The following is an 18,481-nucleotide window of genomic DNA, read 5'->3' as shown; positions in this document are numbered from 1 at the left end:
GGGCCGTTGACACCGTTAAAAAGCCCCAAGTTAACCTCCCCAAGCGAGCGAGCCGCCAGGACGGAAATGATTGGCTCAAAGACGTCATGTGCCAGAGCCTACAGGGTCACGTGCTGCTTTGTAACCAAAGCGTTTTGGCAGGCGGAAGCCCATACCGGCGCTGTCCCCCTTCGTGTACTGCGGGACTGGGCGGCTCCGTGCCTGAGTGTCCTCTAGATAGACCATCTCCCAGAAATTAAAGTAGTAAGCTACTGTAACCATGCACTTCCTGTCATTAAAAGTGGAAAGGTCTTTTCTGATCTTTCTCCAGGCCATTAGATGCACAGCCTGGCTCGTCACATGCCTCTTTATCCTGGTGTATCCAACTCTTGATATTAGCAATTAGATCTGCTTGGTCCCCTTCAAACAAAATTCTGGCTTGCACTCACAGCTCATCCCTCACCTGGTAATGGGAGGTAACCTCCTGTGGCTCTTGCAATCAGGAGTATGAACTCTTTCAATGCCTGTAACCTCTGTCCTGTTCCGTGCTTTGTTGGTTGCCTGGAGCCTCCCGTCAGAGATGCAAAAGTATGTTCACAGACTCTAATTCCTGTTACGCAGAGCCATTTGTGTTGTACTCTGGAAGATTTGCCCTGCTCAGTGTATCTGGCACCAGTAGTGACTTTTCTGGGCAGTGTCATATCCCCTTCTTATAGAGCTGGAGTTTCAGCAACACGTGGTCTAGTCATATGGATGCACTCACCAGTGGCTTCTTCACAATGTATTCTAATGGTTTGGGACTAGACTGCATGCCCACTTAGAGCCCAGAGGTCAACTGATGGAATTATTAAGCCAGCAGCTCCTCTTCTATATGAGTATATTTCCTTTCTGTGTCTATCATGGCTGTACTAGCAAATGCTATGGGCTGCTGGTTTTGTAGCACTAATGTGCTGCTCCTCTTTCTCCTTGTGAGCTGTCACACTGTAACTCTAGCTGTTCCTCAAGGCTGTGGTACTTTAGAACTGGTGCTTCACTTATGATTTTCTTTACATTTTTCAAACACATGTTTTGGGGTCTCTGACCATTCCCATGCTGAATCATTGTGTTTTAATTATCTGAAGGGTCACAGGCTTCTGATAAGTGTGGACAGAAACTGGAGATAGTTGGCTATCCCTATAAATTGTTGGACTCCCTTCATATCCTTAGATCTGAGCATTTCCTTCATGGTTCTCAATTTTTCAGGCGGATAGCTAATATTATGCCAACTTTTTTTTTGTTTGTTTTTTAAGGCTCCAGAGTTGGTTTTAGGCTTACTGGCATGTAATTGCCAACTTCGGTATCAGGTAGATTAGTTGAAACTAGTAAAGAACAGATTTATCAGACACATAGGTGCAAACAATATGTTGGGGAAGAGTCAACACAGCTTTTGTAAAGGGAAATCATGTCTCACCAGTCAATTAGAATTCTTTGATGTCAACAAGCATGTGGACAAGGGTGATACAGTGTATGTAGACTTTCAGAAAGCCTTTGACAAGGTCTCTCACTAAAGGCTCTTAAGCAAAGTAGTCAGTCATGGTTATAAGAGGGAAGGTCCTCTTATGGATCAGTAATTAGTTAAAAGATAGGAGACAAAGGGTAAGAATAAATGGTCAGTTTTCACAATGGAGAGAGCTAAATATCAGGGTCCCCCAAGGATCTATACTGGGTCTGGTGCTATTCAACATACTCATAAATGATCTGGAAAAAAGGAGTAAATGGTGAGGTGGCAAAGTTTGCAGACCATACATAGTTACTCAAGATAGTTAAGTCCAAAGCTGACTGCAAAGAGTTAGAAAGGGATCTCACAAAATTGGGTGAATGGGCAAGAAATGGCAGATAAAATTCAGTGTTGATAAATGCAAAGTAATGCACATTGGAGAACATAGTAACTGTATGTAAAAACAGTAGAGTCTAAATCATGTGGAAAAAGTGGATAATGAAGTGTTGTTTACCCCTTCACATAACACAAGAACCAGGGGTTGTCCAATTAAATTAAAACAGTGGTGCCTCAGAGTTATGAGCACCTTGGGAATGGAGATTGTTCGTAACTCTGAACAAAATGTTATGGTGGTTCTTTCAAAAGCTTACAACTGAACAGTGACTTAATACAGCTTTGAAACTGTACAATGCAGAAGAAAAATGCTGCTTTCCCTTTATTTTTTTAGTAGTTTGTTTAACACAGTACTAGATTTGCCTTTTGTTGTTGTTGTTGTTCTCTGCTACTACCTGATTGCATACTTCTGGTTCTAAATGAGGTGTGTGATTGATTGGTCAGTTCGTGACTCTGTGGTTCTACTGTAGGCAGCAGGTTTAAAACAAACATAAAGATGCACTACTCCAGAAAATGCACGGTCAACCTGTGGAACTCATTGCCAGGGAATGTTGTGAAGGCCAAAAGTATAACTGGATTCAAAAAAATAATTAGATAAGTTCATGAGGGATAGGTCTGTCAATGGCTATTAGCCAACATGGGGTCAGGATGCAATCCCATGCTCTTGGTGCCCCTAAACCTCCAACTGCTAAAAGCTGGAACTGGATGAATCTCTCAACCAACTGCCCTGTTCTGTTTATTCTCTTTGAAGCAACTGGCATCAGCCACAGTCAGAAAACAGAATACTGGGCTAGATGGCTTATCAGCCTGATGCAGTAAGGCCATACTTGCGTTCTTACGTAGCCAATCAGGCAGCCTACTACAGGCCAGCTGTGCTCATTAGGTTGCCCAGACATTGGTTCTGCTGCAGGCCCTGATTCTTGAGATTCTGGAATCTCTCAGAAGTCTACAGCGGTTTATTGTAGAGCACCTCAGTTCTTCTCAGATTCAGCTTGCCTGCATTCAGCCTAATATTCTGCTCCCAGCAGTTGTTCAGGTGTTGTTGCAACTTGGTATTATGGTCCTGAATTGCCTCTTCCTTGATTTCTCCTTCTGCACAATAAGAATGTAATCAGCTACAGCCTTGATGCCTAGGTTTCCCTCTAATGCTTGGTTCAGTTTGCACTGGAACACCTCTGGGACCTGGATGATGCCCACAAGCAACAGTACTTACCAAAAGGTGTGATAAAGGTTGTTAGGTGGCTGGAGGTCTCATCTACCTCAATATTCAGAACCCATTCTTGTCATCAACAGTGAATACTTTCGCTCTAGATAAATAGGATAGTATGTGTGACACAGAGGTCCAGTTGTGATTCTCTACTGTGTTCAACTTTTATCAGACCTGCCGTACTCACTGCACCTCACACACTGTTGTCATAATATTTATGTAAAAGGTGACATGTAATATATCTTTTGGAATCTAATAACAACCAGTCATTAATGTCACCGTGAAATGTTTGTAACAACTCTGTAGATGAAATTATGGATATGCTGATATTGTATCCTGGAGACTGCAAAGACCCAAAGGTGACGAAAACAGGTTTCTTCTGTATAAAGGGGAAAGAAGATATGGTGGCAGGCTCTGACCTGTTCTCTTAAGTCATCCAGTAGCTAGCCCTCCTGCAGTTTTGTAAGAGGGAAGATGTCATCCTAACAGCATTCAAATGCCAGAGGTCAAGGGGCTCACTGGTAGCAGTAATGAGTTTCAGATGGCCTGACCATTACCGTGTACCTCAACTCACTATAGTTATAATCTGTATCTAAAAGGTGTCATTAGTTTTCCCATGACATACTTCATAACTCACTGATCATTAATATTCTTGTAAGATGAACGTATGCAGTGTGTTATGGATATAAAATGGATTATGACTGAAGTATTTTAAACCAGGCATGTCAGGCGGAGTTGATAAACAGGTCTGCCCTAGACAAAGGACTGTGTTTGCTTCTCTGATCAGCTCTGTCATCAGGCAGAAATAATGAAAGTCCATTTACATAATAGGTGAACAAAGCTATCAAACTAACACATGAGGTAGGAAACAGCTTGGCATCTACACCCCAGCAGGGAAGAGAAATTTTATCTGGGCTATAAAGACAGGGGGTCTTAAGCAATTGAATCAACTGATTGGATATAATATTACTGTATTATAAAAGTATAATGAGTGAGGTGATTTATGAAAGTTTATGACAACACTGGCGATTAATATAATTGTGAATTGTATGCATTAAAAGTACATAAGGAATTATGGATACTCATTAATATTATTCTTTACAGTCTGTGACCAAACAAGGGGAAAAGCAGGTCTCTCCCAGACAGGAGTGATCGTCCCACCTGTCTCCAATGAAATTAAGCAAGGTATGATCAAAAACAGTGGAAGCCCCATTTACATTCAGATCTTCAGGGGGATGGGAAGACCTCAGGAAGGGAAGAACAGCATGAAGTCATCCTGCCTCTTGAAACAAAGTCATTGACCTTCAGAGTATATAAGCATGGATAGAATCCATTTTGGCATCCATCACTAGATAGACACAAGGGGCCGAGCTTTTGCAAGCTTAGAGAGATGGGTCCTTCAACCAAGGTGCAAAGTGGTGGCGGGGGAAGGTGTTGATGTCTCTGAGAACTGAGTATAGGTGGGACTCCTGCCTACACAAAGATTTTTCACCTAGGAAGATGAAGGAAGCCAGCATCTTGTACTTCTGTGGAAGGTCCTGACTGAGGGAAGGTCAACCACGGCATTTCAGGCACCAAGGGTTACCGGGAAGGTGGTGACACAACCCCTCACTGGTCCAAATTGCACTCTGAAGTGTGATAGTATGTCCTCAATTGTTGGTAACGGATAGTGACTTTTTTCAATGTGCTATTCAGTGGTTTTGGAATTTACCTGGAGGTTTTCTCACCGCTATGAGGCTGCTGAGCCACTTTGCTCTCATTTCAACAGCTGTAATGATGCCTCTTCTTGGCAGGCTGGTCAGTCACTTCTTCAGTGGGTCCATGGAACTTCGCATTTTGATAATCTCCTGGGCTACATAGGGAGGTCTATTTCTGACTTCAGCATGATCTTCAGGTGTCCATCTCCTTGAAATATGTCCTTATATTCTGTTAGAATGTTGGGCAGGAGCCACCATAACTACCTCTTTTTCTTATATTGAGGCTATTCTGGTTGTGTACTGTGATCAAATTCATTGCTTGCACTGCCCTCTATCTAGCAGTGGATAGTATTTCTGTGTCAACTGCTATAAAATTCAAATGATGTTTCTTGTTTCATGCAAATATGGCTGTAAAATGGCTGCAGTACGTGTACAGTGAGAATATTTGAATCTGCTAGAGTCAAACTGCAGATATCCTCCTCTTCATTGGAACTCTCTACATCCTCAGTGACTGCGTGCACTGCTGGTTTTTAGTTCCTATGGAAGCTGTGGCATTGGGACGTGAAGTGATTCTATTTCTTGTCCTGTTAAACTGAGCATTTTTATTTCTGCCTTTTTGTGTTGCTTTCCACAATATATATACTGAACCAGGATGCCTTCATTCTTGGTTGGTCCATCTCTGTCGTGCTTCCTGAGTTCCTTTAGCCTGAGCCTGTGTAATTTGTTATGCATTAGTGGCTGTTAGTTTTGATCCTTTCTGGGGACATTCATAGCGTTTTTAAGGCAGAAGGGACCAGTAGGTCAATTAGTCTAACCATTTGTATATCACTGGCCACCAACACCGCCTAGCATCCGCACGCTAAACCCAACAACGGAAATGAGATCCACAGGAGACTATGCTGTTATGTGACACGGGTAGAGAATAGAAAGGTCTGAGGTGCACCAGTGTTCAAGGCTCCTGCAATGCCAGGGAAATGATTAAATGAGGTACACCTAGATCAGGGGTTCTTAAACTTTATTGTACCGCGACCCCCTTCTGACAACAAAAGTTACTACATGACCCCAGGAGGAGGGGCCAAAGACTGAGCCCACCCACAGCCCCAGGCAGAAGGGCCAAAGCCTGAGCCTACTGCCCCAGGAAGGGGGCCAAAGCCGAAGCCCAAGGGCTTCAGCCCCAGGTGGGGGACTGTAACCAGGGCTGAAGCCCTTGGGCTTTGGCCTTGGGCGGTGGGGCTTGGGCTTCAGCCCCAGGCCCCAGCAAGTCTAATACCAGTCCTGGTGACCCCATTAAAAAGGGGTCATGACCCACTTTGGGGTCACGACCCCCAGTTTGAGAACCGCTGACCTAGATCATCACAAATGACCCACACCCTGCATGATGCAGAGGATGGTGAAAAACTGCCAGAGTCCCTGCCAACCTGACCCGGGGGGTGGAGGGGAATTCCTTCCTGACCCCATGTATGGTAATGACTATGAGCATGTGAGCTAGCACCTGAGAGAGAGAATGTTTGGTGCACCTCAGAACTCTGGCCTACCATTCCCAATGTCCTGTCACTAGTTGTAGCCATCCCTGATGCTTCAGAGGAAGGTGATTTAAAAAATAAAAGTAAAACTAGAATTCACTGGGGGGAAAATATCTCTTCCTGACTTCTGCCAATGGCCAGCTGAAATCCTGAAGCATGAGCTTTAGGAACATAAGATGTAAACAGCAAGTGAGCCACAGGGCTGTTGAGCCCTGCCCCCATCCATCACAAGCAAGCCCATCATATAATTGTACTCATAAAGTTGTCCAGCTGTCTCTTAAAATTTGGAGGGTGTTCCAGAGCCTCACCTCTCTGATGGTTAGAAACCTTCTTCTGATTTCCAGTCTGAATTTGTTCATGGCCACTTTACAACCATTTGATCCTGTGCCAACATTATCCTTTAATTTAAATAGCTCATTCTCTAGGGTTAGAACTGTTTCTCTCAACAATCTCTCTTGTAAACTGGAATCTAGTGTTCCACAAATGATTCTGTCTTTAATTAGGGACTCTTTAATGTCTCCAAAGTTACAGGTGGATGCCAGAGTTCTCAGCTCTGTAATGTCAGTATCTATTCCCTCTTCTGGTTCTTGGGTTTGGGTTAAAAAAACAAACAATGAGCTTCTCCATTCAAGCTCAATCTGTCTGGGGTCACAGTACTAGGGTTGCCAACCCTCCAGGATTAGCCTGGAGTCTCCAGGAATTAAAGATTAATCTTTAATTAAAGATTATGTCATGTGATTAGATCTCCAGGAATGCGTCCAATGAAAATTGACAGCACTACACACTACTCAAATCCTTTATCAATTTGGTCCAGTGTTTCGAGCATTATTCCTGGCTAAAGTATGTTTCTCACTTCTTGAATTATTTTCCCCAATGAGATATTTAAAAAGCTTTATCTTTATATTTCCAACTTTATCCCCCAAGGGCGGCTCTGTATGCAAACTCAGTTCTTGGTTAAGCTGCTTCATGCTTGTGCAAGACTTCTTTTGTGTGGAAATCCAGCATTCCCAGTGGTCTGAGTCCCTTCATGCTGCCTGTTTGTTTTGTTTCTAGATGCTGCTTTGTTTGCCTGCTAATTACACTCTCTTCCTTGCGGTGGGTTTTGCTAGAGTGACTGCTTCCATCATGTTTCGTATACCACAGGCTGGGTAATAACACAAGGACTCCATGTTTCTAAAATTAAACTGGCTCTTTATTAAGAGAACTACTTACAGAGATGTTGCAACTGCAGCTGACGTTCCAGCCACATGTACACTGACTGGCTTCCTGATGTCTTCTCCAAACTTCTCTCCTGCAACCTGTGCTCCTCTCTCCAAGTTCAATGCAGGCTGCTACAATGGAGATTCATAAAGATTCTCATAATAGAAACTAGGCTATTGCTCTTGCATTCAGTTTTATGTTCAGTGTTACTTTTGAAGCAGGAACTTTCTGAGATTCAAGGAAGCTTTATGACTTAGAGAGCAGGGGCCTCAGGGCTGAGTTGTTAGTAAGAAGCTTTGCTTACTGAATTGGGCGTTGAATGTCCTTTCTGCTTGCAAATGGCAGAAAAGGACTTCAGAACCCCTGCTGTAAAGCCTAAATGCAGAGTCTTGTTTGAATTACAGTATTTCCTGGCTCGAAGCTGTGTAAAACAGCTATCAAAGTGAAAAGAAAACCATACAGTTTCATGAGCAACCTAAAATCACTGTTAATTGGCATGGGAAGCTTCACCCCTTGAGGTACAGCAAATATCTGAGCTTAGAACTAAATATATCAGGATAATGTATAGAGTTGCTTCAGGTCAGCTCTGCTCAAGCATCCTCTTAAGCTTCCTGTTTAAGTACTATATATCTATACTCCAACATTTTTCCAAGATGAAGTACTTTATCACACTGGATTTAGGAATCTAACTAGAGTTGACAAAACTCAGTGCTGCTCTGCCAGTGTTTCTCAGTTTGGATATGGAATAAACACCTCTGGAATTGAAAGGGTAGCTCAGTTTCTGGCACCCCTTCTGAAGGAACCGGAGACCAGTTTGTGTCACATGCAGGCCACCTAACTGCAAACTGATGGTAATGACTTTCAGTTACTCTGACCTGTGCTGGATTTGAACCAGTGAACTGAAGGGAAGTTGAAAGGTTTCATGCCCTCTTATCAGCTCCTGTATGTCCAGTTTCCTTCTGGATTTTATAGATCCCATAAGCCAGAAGGGACCATTGTGATCATCTAGTCTGACCTCCTGTAAAACACAGGCCACAGAACTTCTCTAAAATAATTACTAGAGAATATCATTTAGAAAAACATCCGATCTTAATTTAAAAACTGTCAGTGATGGAGACTCCATTATGACCCTGAGCAAATTCTTTCAGTGGTTAATTACTCTCACTGTTTAAAAAAATGCTTTATTTCCAGTCTGAACATAGCTAGCTTCAACTTCCAGCCATTGGATTGTGTTGTACCTTTCTCTGCTAGATTGAAGAGACTGTTATTAAATATTTGTTCCCCATGTGGATACTATAGACTGTAATCCAGTCACACCTTACTCCTCTCTTTGTTAAGCTAAATACATAGACTCCCAAGAGCTCAGTCACTGTAAGGCAGGTTTTCTAAGCCTCTAATCATTCTTGTGCCTTCTCTGAACTCTCCTCAATGTATTCACATCCTTCTGGTGCCCACAATTCAAGAGCTGGATACAGTATTCCAGCATCAGTCCCACCAGTGCCAAATACAAATAAAAATAACCTGTCTACTCCTACTCAAGATTCCTTCATTTATGCAACCCAGGATCACATTAGCTCTCTTGGACAGTGTGTCACAGTAGACGCTCATGTTGAGCTAATTATTCAGCATTACCCCCCAAATCTTTTTTTCAGAGTCACTGTTTCCTAGGATGGAGTACCCTATCTTCTAAGTGTGCGCATTTATAGAAAAGTAACTCAAATTCTTTAAATGTGTAACTATTACAAATTAGTAAAATAGACTGACTAAAATTTTCAGAGTTGGGTGTCTCCTAAATTTGTATTAGCCACCTAAATAAGTGGTCTGACTTTTTTTTTTTTTCAGAGGTGATGGGCACCCACAAATCCAATTAGCACTCGTCCCTCTGCAAATCAAACCGCTTATGTGGTGACATAAATATTAATTTTAAGAGCCTAACTTTAGACACCCTAGTCAGAAAACTTTGGAGCATATCTGGCTTCAGTGTATGTCTTACTGTGCAGGGAAGGCTAGGGTAGGGACCTATGGCACCTTCCTCATTCAATATGAACTGTATTGAGAATGAGGCATGCACATCCAAGTTGTGTTTACCATGCAGCTAAGTTAGCTGCTCCTGTGTACATATCTCAACCTTCAGTATCTTCCTTCTGAATGTTGGTATTTCTTTCTGAATATTGGAGTTTTTCTTAAAAATATTGATTCTCAGGTTTCCTGTCTCTGATTTACACCTCTACCTCGATATAACACGAATTCGGATATAACATGGTAAAGCAGTGCTCTGGGGGGCGGGGCTGCGCACTCCGATGGATCAAAGCAAGTTCGCTATAACGCGGTTTCACCTCTAACGCGGTAAGATTTTTTGGCTCCTGAGGACAGCGTTATATCAAGGTAGAGGTGTATTTAAAATATTCTTTTTCTCTGTAGCTATTTTTCTGGCTGCTGCTTCCCACAGCTCCCATTGGCTGGGAACGGCAAACTGCGGCCACTGGAAGTTGCGGGGGGCCATGCCTGCGGATGGTCAATGTCAGCAAAATGTCTCACAGCCCGCAATCAGATTACCCTGATGAGCCGCATGCGGCCTGCAGGTTGCCTACCACTGCTTTAGGCACTCCAAATGCTTAGTTCTACAGGTTATAGTCCTCCATGGGTCCCTATTAACACACAGATTGTGGTGATGTAACAAAAGATTACTAGGACAAATACCCTAGCACAACTACTTTAACAGCTGCAAGAAAATTAATTAATCCAACAGTTTCTAACTCAGCCCTTAGACCAGAGGCAGTCCATTAAAAGGGTATACGGTCTCCTCATTGCAACCCCTCCACACCATGATCCTGCTGCAGCTAGTGCTGGCCCTCTTCCTATCTGGCCTTTCCTCTGCGGTCAGCTCCCATGCTGTTGCTGCTGGCCTGCGGTTCCTGCTTTCACACAGCCACTAGCTCTATTCTGCGATTGAACCCTTCTTACCTCAAATGTTGTTTCCTTTTCTTATGCTCTATGGGTTATGGAGCCCTCTACTGGCAGTGTTTGCTGAGTAACAGTGCTTTCTACTGGTTAGATCCTTCCACCTCCAGCTCAGCTGGAGTGAATAGAAGTTACCTAGTAATGAGGCAGAAGGTTCTTTTATAATTTTCCATTTGAAGAATGAAAATACTATAAACTCTTCACTCTGTTCAGTGGAAAAAGATGGAAGAAAAAATGTGAAGAAGATGGAGGTGATAACAAGAATAACAAAGACATCCTATGAACAGAGGCGGATTAAGATATATTGGGACCCTGGGCACAAAGAACATCTGTCCCACCCCCACATCCCTCCACCATGGAACTCTGCCCCCTGCTCCTTTCCTTTCCTCCAAGGCTCTGCTCTCTGGCCTGGCCAGAAGCCAGGCCATGGTAAGAGCTATCCGGGGAGCCTTGGACCCTTCAGCTGCCCTGGGCAGCAGGCCTTGAAGGGACAGGGACAAGGGCCTGGGGTTGTTCTCAGGTACTCTGGCCCCGTGCCCAAGGCAGGTGCAGGGTCCGGGGCTTCCCACAGCTGCCCAGCCTCCCTGGGAAACTCTTACCACAGCCTAGGGCAGTTGTCTCTAAACGGTGGGTCACACCCCTCTAGGGGGGCATGGCAGGGCCCATCCCTATCCCCAGCTCTGCCCTGGCCCCAGCCCCAGCTGGGCTCTGCTCCTGCCTGCACCCCCACTCATAGCCCTCATCTGTGGGCCCTGGCCCCGCTCCTTCCCCGGCTCCCAGGGGGTGGGAGGGCGTGGACGGGATAAGAGGGGATGGGTGTGACTGATAAAGTTTGGGGACCCCTGGCCTAGGATGATCATACATCCCATTTTGGCCCCAGATGTCCTGACATTTTTGGCAAAACTGGGCATTTGTCCGATTTCCTCTTGCCAGCTGATAACCAGTTGGCAAGAGCAAATGGGATAAATGTCTAGTTTTGTGCAAAAGGAGCTTGGGGGGGGTGAGTGGTTGGGTTTGGGCCAACCCTGCACGAGGTAGGAGGGGGGCTTCAGCGAATGGCTTGGGCCAGCCCCGCACGGGGGAGGGGAGAAGGCCATCTCTGTTGGGGGGAGGGGAGTTCAGCACCACACTGGGGAAAGGGAGAGGTGCTTAGAGTAGCTCCACACCAGGAAGAGGAGGGGAAAAGGGGCTGAGAGTAGCTCCACACAGAGGAGAGGTGGGGAAAGGGGCTCAGAGTAGTTCCACGCTGGGGAGGGGCTCCCATGCTGGGGGAAAGAGGGAGAGAGGGAGGGGCTTACTCCCTCGGTCGACCATTTGGTGCGGGAGGCTTTTGTCTGGCACAGGTGGCCTCGGATCAGCTCAGTGTGGGGCTTGGGTGAGCAGCACTCAGCCAGCTCTGCTGAGTCTGCCTGGGTGGGGGCAGGGGGAATTGCTCACCACAGGCTTCTCTGGATGGGTTGGAGACAGGGCCTCAGAGGGGGAGAGAGAAGGAGCACAGGGCATGGCTAGAGTTCCAGCCACTCCTGCGGGGCCCCCCAGTTGGCCAGGGCCCATTGGCACTTATGGTAATCTGCTACTGCCTATGAATGATTGATGACTGAAACTTGGTTGGACTGGAGCCCATCAGTGAGCTCAGGTTTATGCTGGCAGTAGGGCTTGAGCTCAGGGAGCTGATCTTTGTAACTGGATGTATGGTTGGAAAAATCAGAGCGCTGAGGCAAGGGTAGAGTTGTAATCAGCAACAGTTGGGTGAGGGGGCTAAGGTTATCTAAGGAGAGATCAAGAAAAATTATTGCTCATGGAGAAGTGAAGGAGGACCAAGTGTTCTAGAAAATGATAAAGAAGGGAGTACTAGAATTGGTAGAGCAGAATCAAATCTGAAGTGGAAGTGACCACTATTACAGAGGGTCAGAAACACTGAGGAAGGAAGATCAATACGAGATGATGAAGAAGATGATATGATTCTTGAACTAGATCCTGAGAGATGAGACTAGGAGGAAATGGAAATTAGAAGTTAGATGGAAGGGTCATTGACATGACTTCATTCACCTGAGATCTCTTGTGATTAAATGGCAATACGAGAGGCCAAAAGTAATAGATTGTATATGGAATGAGTAAATAAAAGCCTGATCTTTGATAGTGCGCAATAGGTTCACTAAAATGGGACAGAGTACAGCAGATATGTGGGATGTGTAAACATGAACTTTCACACTAATGTTTTAAAGTACTCTTGCCCATTTGTGCTCCGCGCTGCTGCATCAGAGTGTTGCTTTATTTCTCCCGTGTTGTCTGAAGTGTGGGTATGTTGTTTGGTAACTATTAACATTTTGGGGGAGGGAGAGAGAGTAAAATAGCTAAATTAAATTTAGATGAGATTGTACAGGAGTAAGGTTGTATCACATAAGGAAAATGTATAAATGAGTGTGAAACTATATGAATGAGCAAGAAATGGTTCAACACCATTTATGGAAATATCACTCCAGGCTTAATTTTGTCCTATCTGAAGATTTTGTAGAGAATAAAACCCAGCAGGATATATATCATATACATACAAGAAGTTTTTCACACATCAAACTAGTAACCTGCTCCAAGGTTGCAATGCTTGCTGTGAGACTACTTAAATATACCAACTGTGAGAACTTTTCATTATGTGAAGCAAGCCACTTGACATTTTATGACGCTCATTGTACCCATGAAAAATACTAAAGCTATATTCTTCTGAATTTTGTGTATTAGGAAACAATGTTTTGGGGGAAGGTAATAGGAAGGGCTAAAATAGAAGAGGGTCTTGTCTATGGGTATCTCATAGCGTTGACTTGTTTTTGAATCTCTCTTATGGAAAGAGAGGTGGGGGGAGAGGGGAATTTTAGGCGCAGAAGAAAATTAATATTTAATTGTTTTTCCCCTAGATTGTAGAGTATGATCAAAAACACACCTGTATTCACACCGTACATGCTATTGTAATAATCTTTGTACAAAATATGTGCCTTTTTAAGGTATCATTTGAAAACTTATAATTCACTGGTCAATAATATCATGGTGAAATGTATGTAGCAATATTATATGTAAAAGATCCCCTGGTTATAATGTTCTTAGCACATGTTCAAAACCACGCCGCCCAGCCCAGGCAGAAGTATCCTGAATGAAGAAATGTTCGTTTACTCATGTAAATTGAGGTAAACAGGGTCCTTAAGACAGCAAGGAGAGGAAATGGCAGGAGACAAAGCAAATTTGCATTTCAGCAAACACAGGTGAGAAGAAAGAACAGAGAGCCTCCTGCACCACCAGACTCAGGGCTTGTCTACACTGTCACTTTACAGCGCGCAACTTTCTCTTTCAGGGGTGTGAAAAAACACCCTGCTGAGCTCTGCAAGTTTCAGCCCTGTAAAGTGCCAGTATAGACAGTGCACCAGCACTGGGAGCTATTCCCCTCGTGGAAGTGGGTTTTTTATAGCGCTGGGAGAGCTCTCTCCCAGTGCTATGCCTCGACTACACAGCCACATTAAAGCGCTGCCATGGCCAGCGCTTTAACGTTGCTAGTGAAGACATGCCCCTAGTGTCACCTTCTTTAATATTTGAATAAACTTTGCTTTGCGGGGTAACCCCCAGAAGTATCCACTTCAAAGGTTAACTGGACTATAAAGAAAAGAGCAGAAACCCGCAAGCTCTCTTTCACCTAAGAAGACAAAGGAACCAGACCTTTGACTTTGGGGGGAGAGCCTGACCTGAGAATTTGGTCAGGTGTGTTGCCGGGAGGGAACCTGTGGTAAGGACTTTACCTTGAACCAAGTCTAGCTTGTTAAAATGCTTCATAGCAGATAAAACTTATCTTTCTTTTTCTTGTAACCATTTCTGACTTTAATGCCTGATACTTGAATTCACTTAAAATCCTATCTCTTCATAGTTTAAACAAATTTGTTATATTTTTTTAATCTAAACCAATGCAGTGTTGCCTTTAAACTGATCTGGCACTTTAGTCTTTTGTTGAGCATATATTATAATGCATTGTTTTCCCAAAGATCACAAATGGGTGAAGTGAAATGGACGGCATGTTATGAGCATGTTAATACTGATATTGTCCCATCTTTCTTACTGCGGGACTCTGTTGTGACTACACTTTATACCGTTCACAGCTTGGTTTTTTTTTTTTTTTTTTTTTTTTTTTACATGAAAACCCAGTTATGATCCAGACTTAACTCTCTCCAGAGCAGGCACATTTCCACAACAATAAAATACTAATGATAAAATGTGATTTTAAGAAAATTAATGCTTGTTCACCTACACAATGATAATTTCAGTTTTGTCATAGTACCTTTAATACTTTTTGTAGTTAATTTTTAACATAGGACTCCTAGATTCTCATGATAAGCCTATCATATGTATCTGATTTTTAGATATCCGGGGGTCTATAGATTACGGGCTTTACCAACTATTTCTCAGGTATAGCTTTTGTTTTGCAGATTAGAAATTAACCTGTTTATTTCTGTTTTTAAAAATCTGTTTCCCCCCACAGCTTTTGCTGGTTCTTTTAAAACCACGTTATCAGTTGGAGTCTTTAGGTAATGGTAATTCTATGTTAATGTGTTCAAGTTGTTCTGCTAGCATCATCCTGCAGAATGGAAAAAAGTGTTCATAAATATTTTCAGGGACTATAGAGAAGACGTTCTTAAGCTTAATGATTTTTATCTCTTACGAGGCATAAACTCCCTAGTAATTTTGTTCTTGTGTTATCTGTAAAAACACAGCAGTATGAGCAGCATGCACAGAATTTAGTATTTAGTTGGGCAGCTGTTCTTGGATCTGAACTTCTAATTATTTCTGGTTTGTGGGGAGAACTGCTGCTGATGCAATTTGTGTGGCATATTGTCTGAGATGCAACAATATAATCATTTATTTAACTGTCTGCCTAGGAAACCTTTTGTTGACCTACATTGTTCTGTTTGTCATGGCCCTACTCTTGCTTATACACATGCACATGTATAACTGTCTTCATGTGAGTTGTTCCATTGATTTCAATGGGACTACATATGTGAAGCAAGTTACAGTTGTATTTGTGTAGGATTGGGGCCTAAATTTGCTGCAGGTCTAGAAAAATAGTGCACGTCTTGTCTACAGTTATCACATCAACTGCATGGGAAAAACCTCTATAAGTACAGATTTCCTCTATTAGTCTTTCTCCGCTATTCTACATCAGTGTAATTGAGGCTTGGTCTACACTACCCCCCCTAATTCGAACTAAGGTACGCAACTTCAGCTACGTGAATAACGTAGCTGAAGTCGAAGTACCTTAGTTCGAACTTACCTTGGTCCACACGCGGCAGGCAGGCTCCCCCGTCGACTCCGCGGTACTCCTCTCGCCGAGCTGGAGTACCGCAGTCGACGGCAAGCACTTCCGGGTTTGACTTATCGCGTCCAGACTAGACGCGATAAGTCGAACCCAGAACTTCGATTTCCAGCCGTCGAACTAGCTGGTAAGTGTAGCCAAGGCCCTAGTTGACAAGGCTGTTATCAGCAGAGCCAATAAAATATACACTTAAATCAGTATTTTGGAAGCCCCTCATTAATACATATCAACAAGATCATTTAAAACCAAAAGCATGTGTTGTTCTGAAATCTTTTAGCCATCATAATCACACAAACAAAAAGTGGTGTGCTAAAATAAAAATATTTTTGTGCAGGATGTTTTTTATGCTGTGGGGACTGTATAGTTTAATGAGAAGGAAAGAAAGGAAAACTGGAACATCAGTAAAATTATGTATAAGAAGATAAAGCCCAAAAGATTGGGGGAAGGAAAGAGGAATGTGGATAATGGGTCAGTTAATATATAGCTGAACTTCAAAAGGAACAACTTGCAGGAAACTAAGCACTAGAACAAAAGAATGTGTATTTGGAAATAGAAATGAATAAGTGCATTTTTACAAGTAAACAAAAATACTAATAACATGATTAGAAATGTTCCTAGAGAGGAATGAACTAAAGCCAATACTTTTTATTTCAGCGTTTTCCATGCAGTACGTGTTCTGGACTAATTTGGTGTGGGAACAGATGCAAAGGTTCTATTTTTAAGCCTGTATATGGCACAGATTTTCCAATGCCAGAAGTAGATACTTTATATCTTTGTGATTGATAGAAGTTATCCCTAATCGTTGTTTTATCTCTACAGCTGTCTTTGATACAGTGGACTAGATAGGGGTATGGATTGCTCTGTGAACCCTGGAAGGAAAAGGCAGAATTGGGCTTGAGTCGCTCTCTGTTCTTCCCTTTTTGAGAGGACGCGTAAAGTATCTTTGAACACTTACCGCAAGGGCTTGTTGATGTGGGGTACCACAGGGTACAATTCGCTTGCCTCCTGTTGAGTGTGTAGATGAGACTCCTGGTCTAAATAAGATTAACAGCACCCCTTCACTGACATTCTTCTGTCTGTGCCTTCTACCCAGACAGAGTCCTCAAGTGAAATCCTGGGCCCACTGACTTCAGTGGGGTCAGGATTTCACCCCTTGACTTTCTCCCACCAAGGTTGTACAATTTTATCCAGCCCAGCCAACACTGGACAGATCTTTGTTTCCAAAGACTATCCAGGTGTGCCTCATATCTCTTTCATATCTGGCCAAAGAGCATCAAAACTGACTTTTTTTTTTTTTTTTTTAAAGTGTGATCTATGAAGGAAAATAGGTTTGTGCCTCTGACCGTTTTTTTTCTTTTAAAGAAATTAAAACTAACTTTGTTTTTCACATTAGAAATTCTGGTCTTGTTGACTTTCTTTTTTTTGGAAGACTGTAAATGACTGGAGAGCAAGTACATTTAAGATATTAAACAAATCATGAATGTAAAACCTTCCTAACTGAGTTAGCAAGCAATCCAATGAATTCTCTTTAAAAAATACGAATTTTTGAACACCTGTTTAACTCAAGCAACTGAGTGGGGGAAAGCTCTTTTGTTAAAGACTCGGCACCCCTTTTATTCAGGCTCAGCTTGCTGACTGCTTTTTACAACATTGAGCTGTGAGGTGCACCCCTGCTGTGCTTTCCCATTCCTCCTCCCTCCCCCGCCCCCCAGTTGTGTCCCTTGATGAGAATATTTGAGGTTGAGTTTGCATGCCTCTCTTCCTCCCTAGGTCCTAATTCTGGTCTCCTATCTGTAGGATGCTGGCCAGCACCAAACCAGTTTTGAGATGCACTGTCTGGTGTAAGGGTTGGGAATGCCTCCAAACATTGGTTAAAGAGCCACAATTAATCTTTTCCAGAAATGAATTTTTTTTCAGTGATTATTGGGTAAATGTCCTTCTGGCCTTAAAATCTAAGGATATTTAATTTTTCAAAAAATCTCTTGTAAAGTCCATATAACCCTGTGTATTTCTCCACCTCCTCACACTTCAAAGCCAACGTTTGAAAGTTATAAAAGATGGATATAAAAGCAAAGCCATCAGTAGCTCACCCATTCATGATGAAACCTGCAATAATAAGCCAGTATATGCATAATAGAGAAAAAAATGAGAGAAACAGTTTGAATATATACCTTGTTATAAACAGTGAGTTGAAAAGTATCTTGACAATGTCTGTTATTGTAGCTTTTTGATTTTCTTGTATATTTTCTTTTAAAGGGGGGGGGCGGGAATCTCTTTTGGAGCTCTAAAACAAGCTCAATGTCTCCAGTTTTCAATGTAAATTTATACACAGTAAATATTTTTATGAAATTTCTTTTCAAAGTTATGGGCATTTGCAATGGCCTCTTTCAAAAGCTGTTTTAAAAAATTGTTTCTGTTTACTGGCTACTCAAGCTGATTATACCATTTTATGGTCTAATTGCCTGCCAAACTTCAGGTTGGGTTTTAAAATGAGCAGTGAAACCTGGGAAAGATTTCAACCTCTTGTACCCATTAAAGTAATATAAAAAGTACATGTGTTTACTAACTTCACCCTTTTTAGTTAATGAAATACAGGGTCACCAGTTCTGCCTTTCTTACAGGGTTGTCAATTTGCTTTGCAGAAAGTAGTTAAGGAAAGTTGGGCTCTTTAGAATTCTGAGCTGTAAGATTATTATTTTG

The 18,481-nt window shown here is 42.7% G+C and overlaps 1 protein-coding gene across 1 annotated transcript in view; it reads left to right on the top strand.

Moving 5' to 3' along the window:
• Positions 1-18,481, top strand: part of GGACT (gamma-glutamylamine cyclotransferase) — a gene marked incomplete at its 5' end in the record, with an annotated part of 39,256 nt that overhangs the window by 109 nt on the left and 20,666 nt on the right. Inside the window, one exon of the mRNA XM_054031348.1 lies at positions 4,161-4,241. Coding sequence (XP_053887323.1) covers positions 4,161-4,241 — 81 coding nt within the window. The remainder of the gene's footprint in view (positions 1-4,160; positions 4,242-18,481) is intronic.

The sequence above is a fragment of the Malaclemys terrapin genome, chromosome 1, assembly GCF_027887155.1.
Source record: "Malaclemys terrapin pileata isolate rMalTer1 chromosome 1, rMalTer1.hap1, whole genome shotgun sequence".
In the NCBI taxonomy this organism is placed as follows: Eukaryota; Metazoa; Chordata; order Testudines; family Emydidae; genus Malaclemys; species Malaclemys terrapin.
This window is presented reverse-complemented; position numbering and strand designations above follow the sequence as displayed.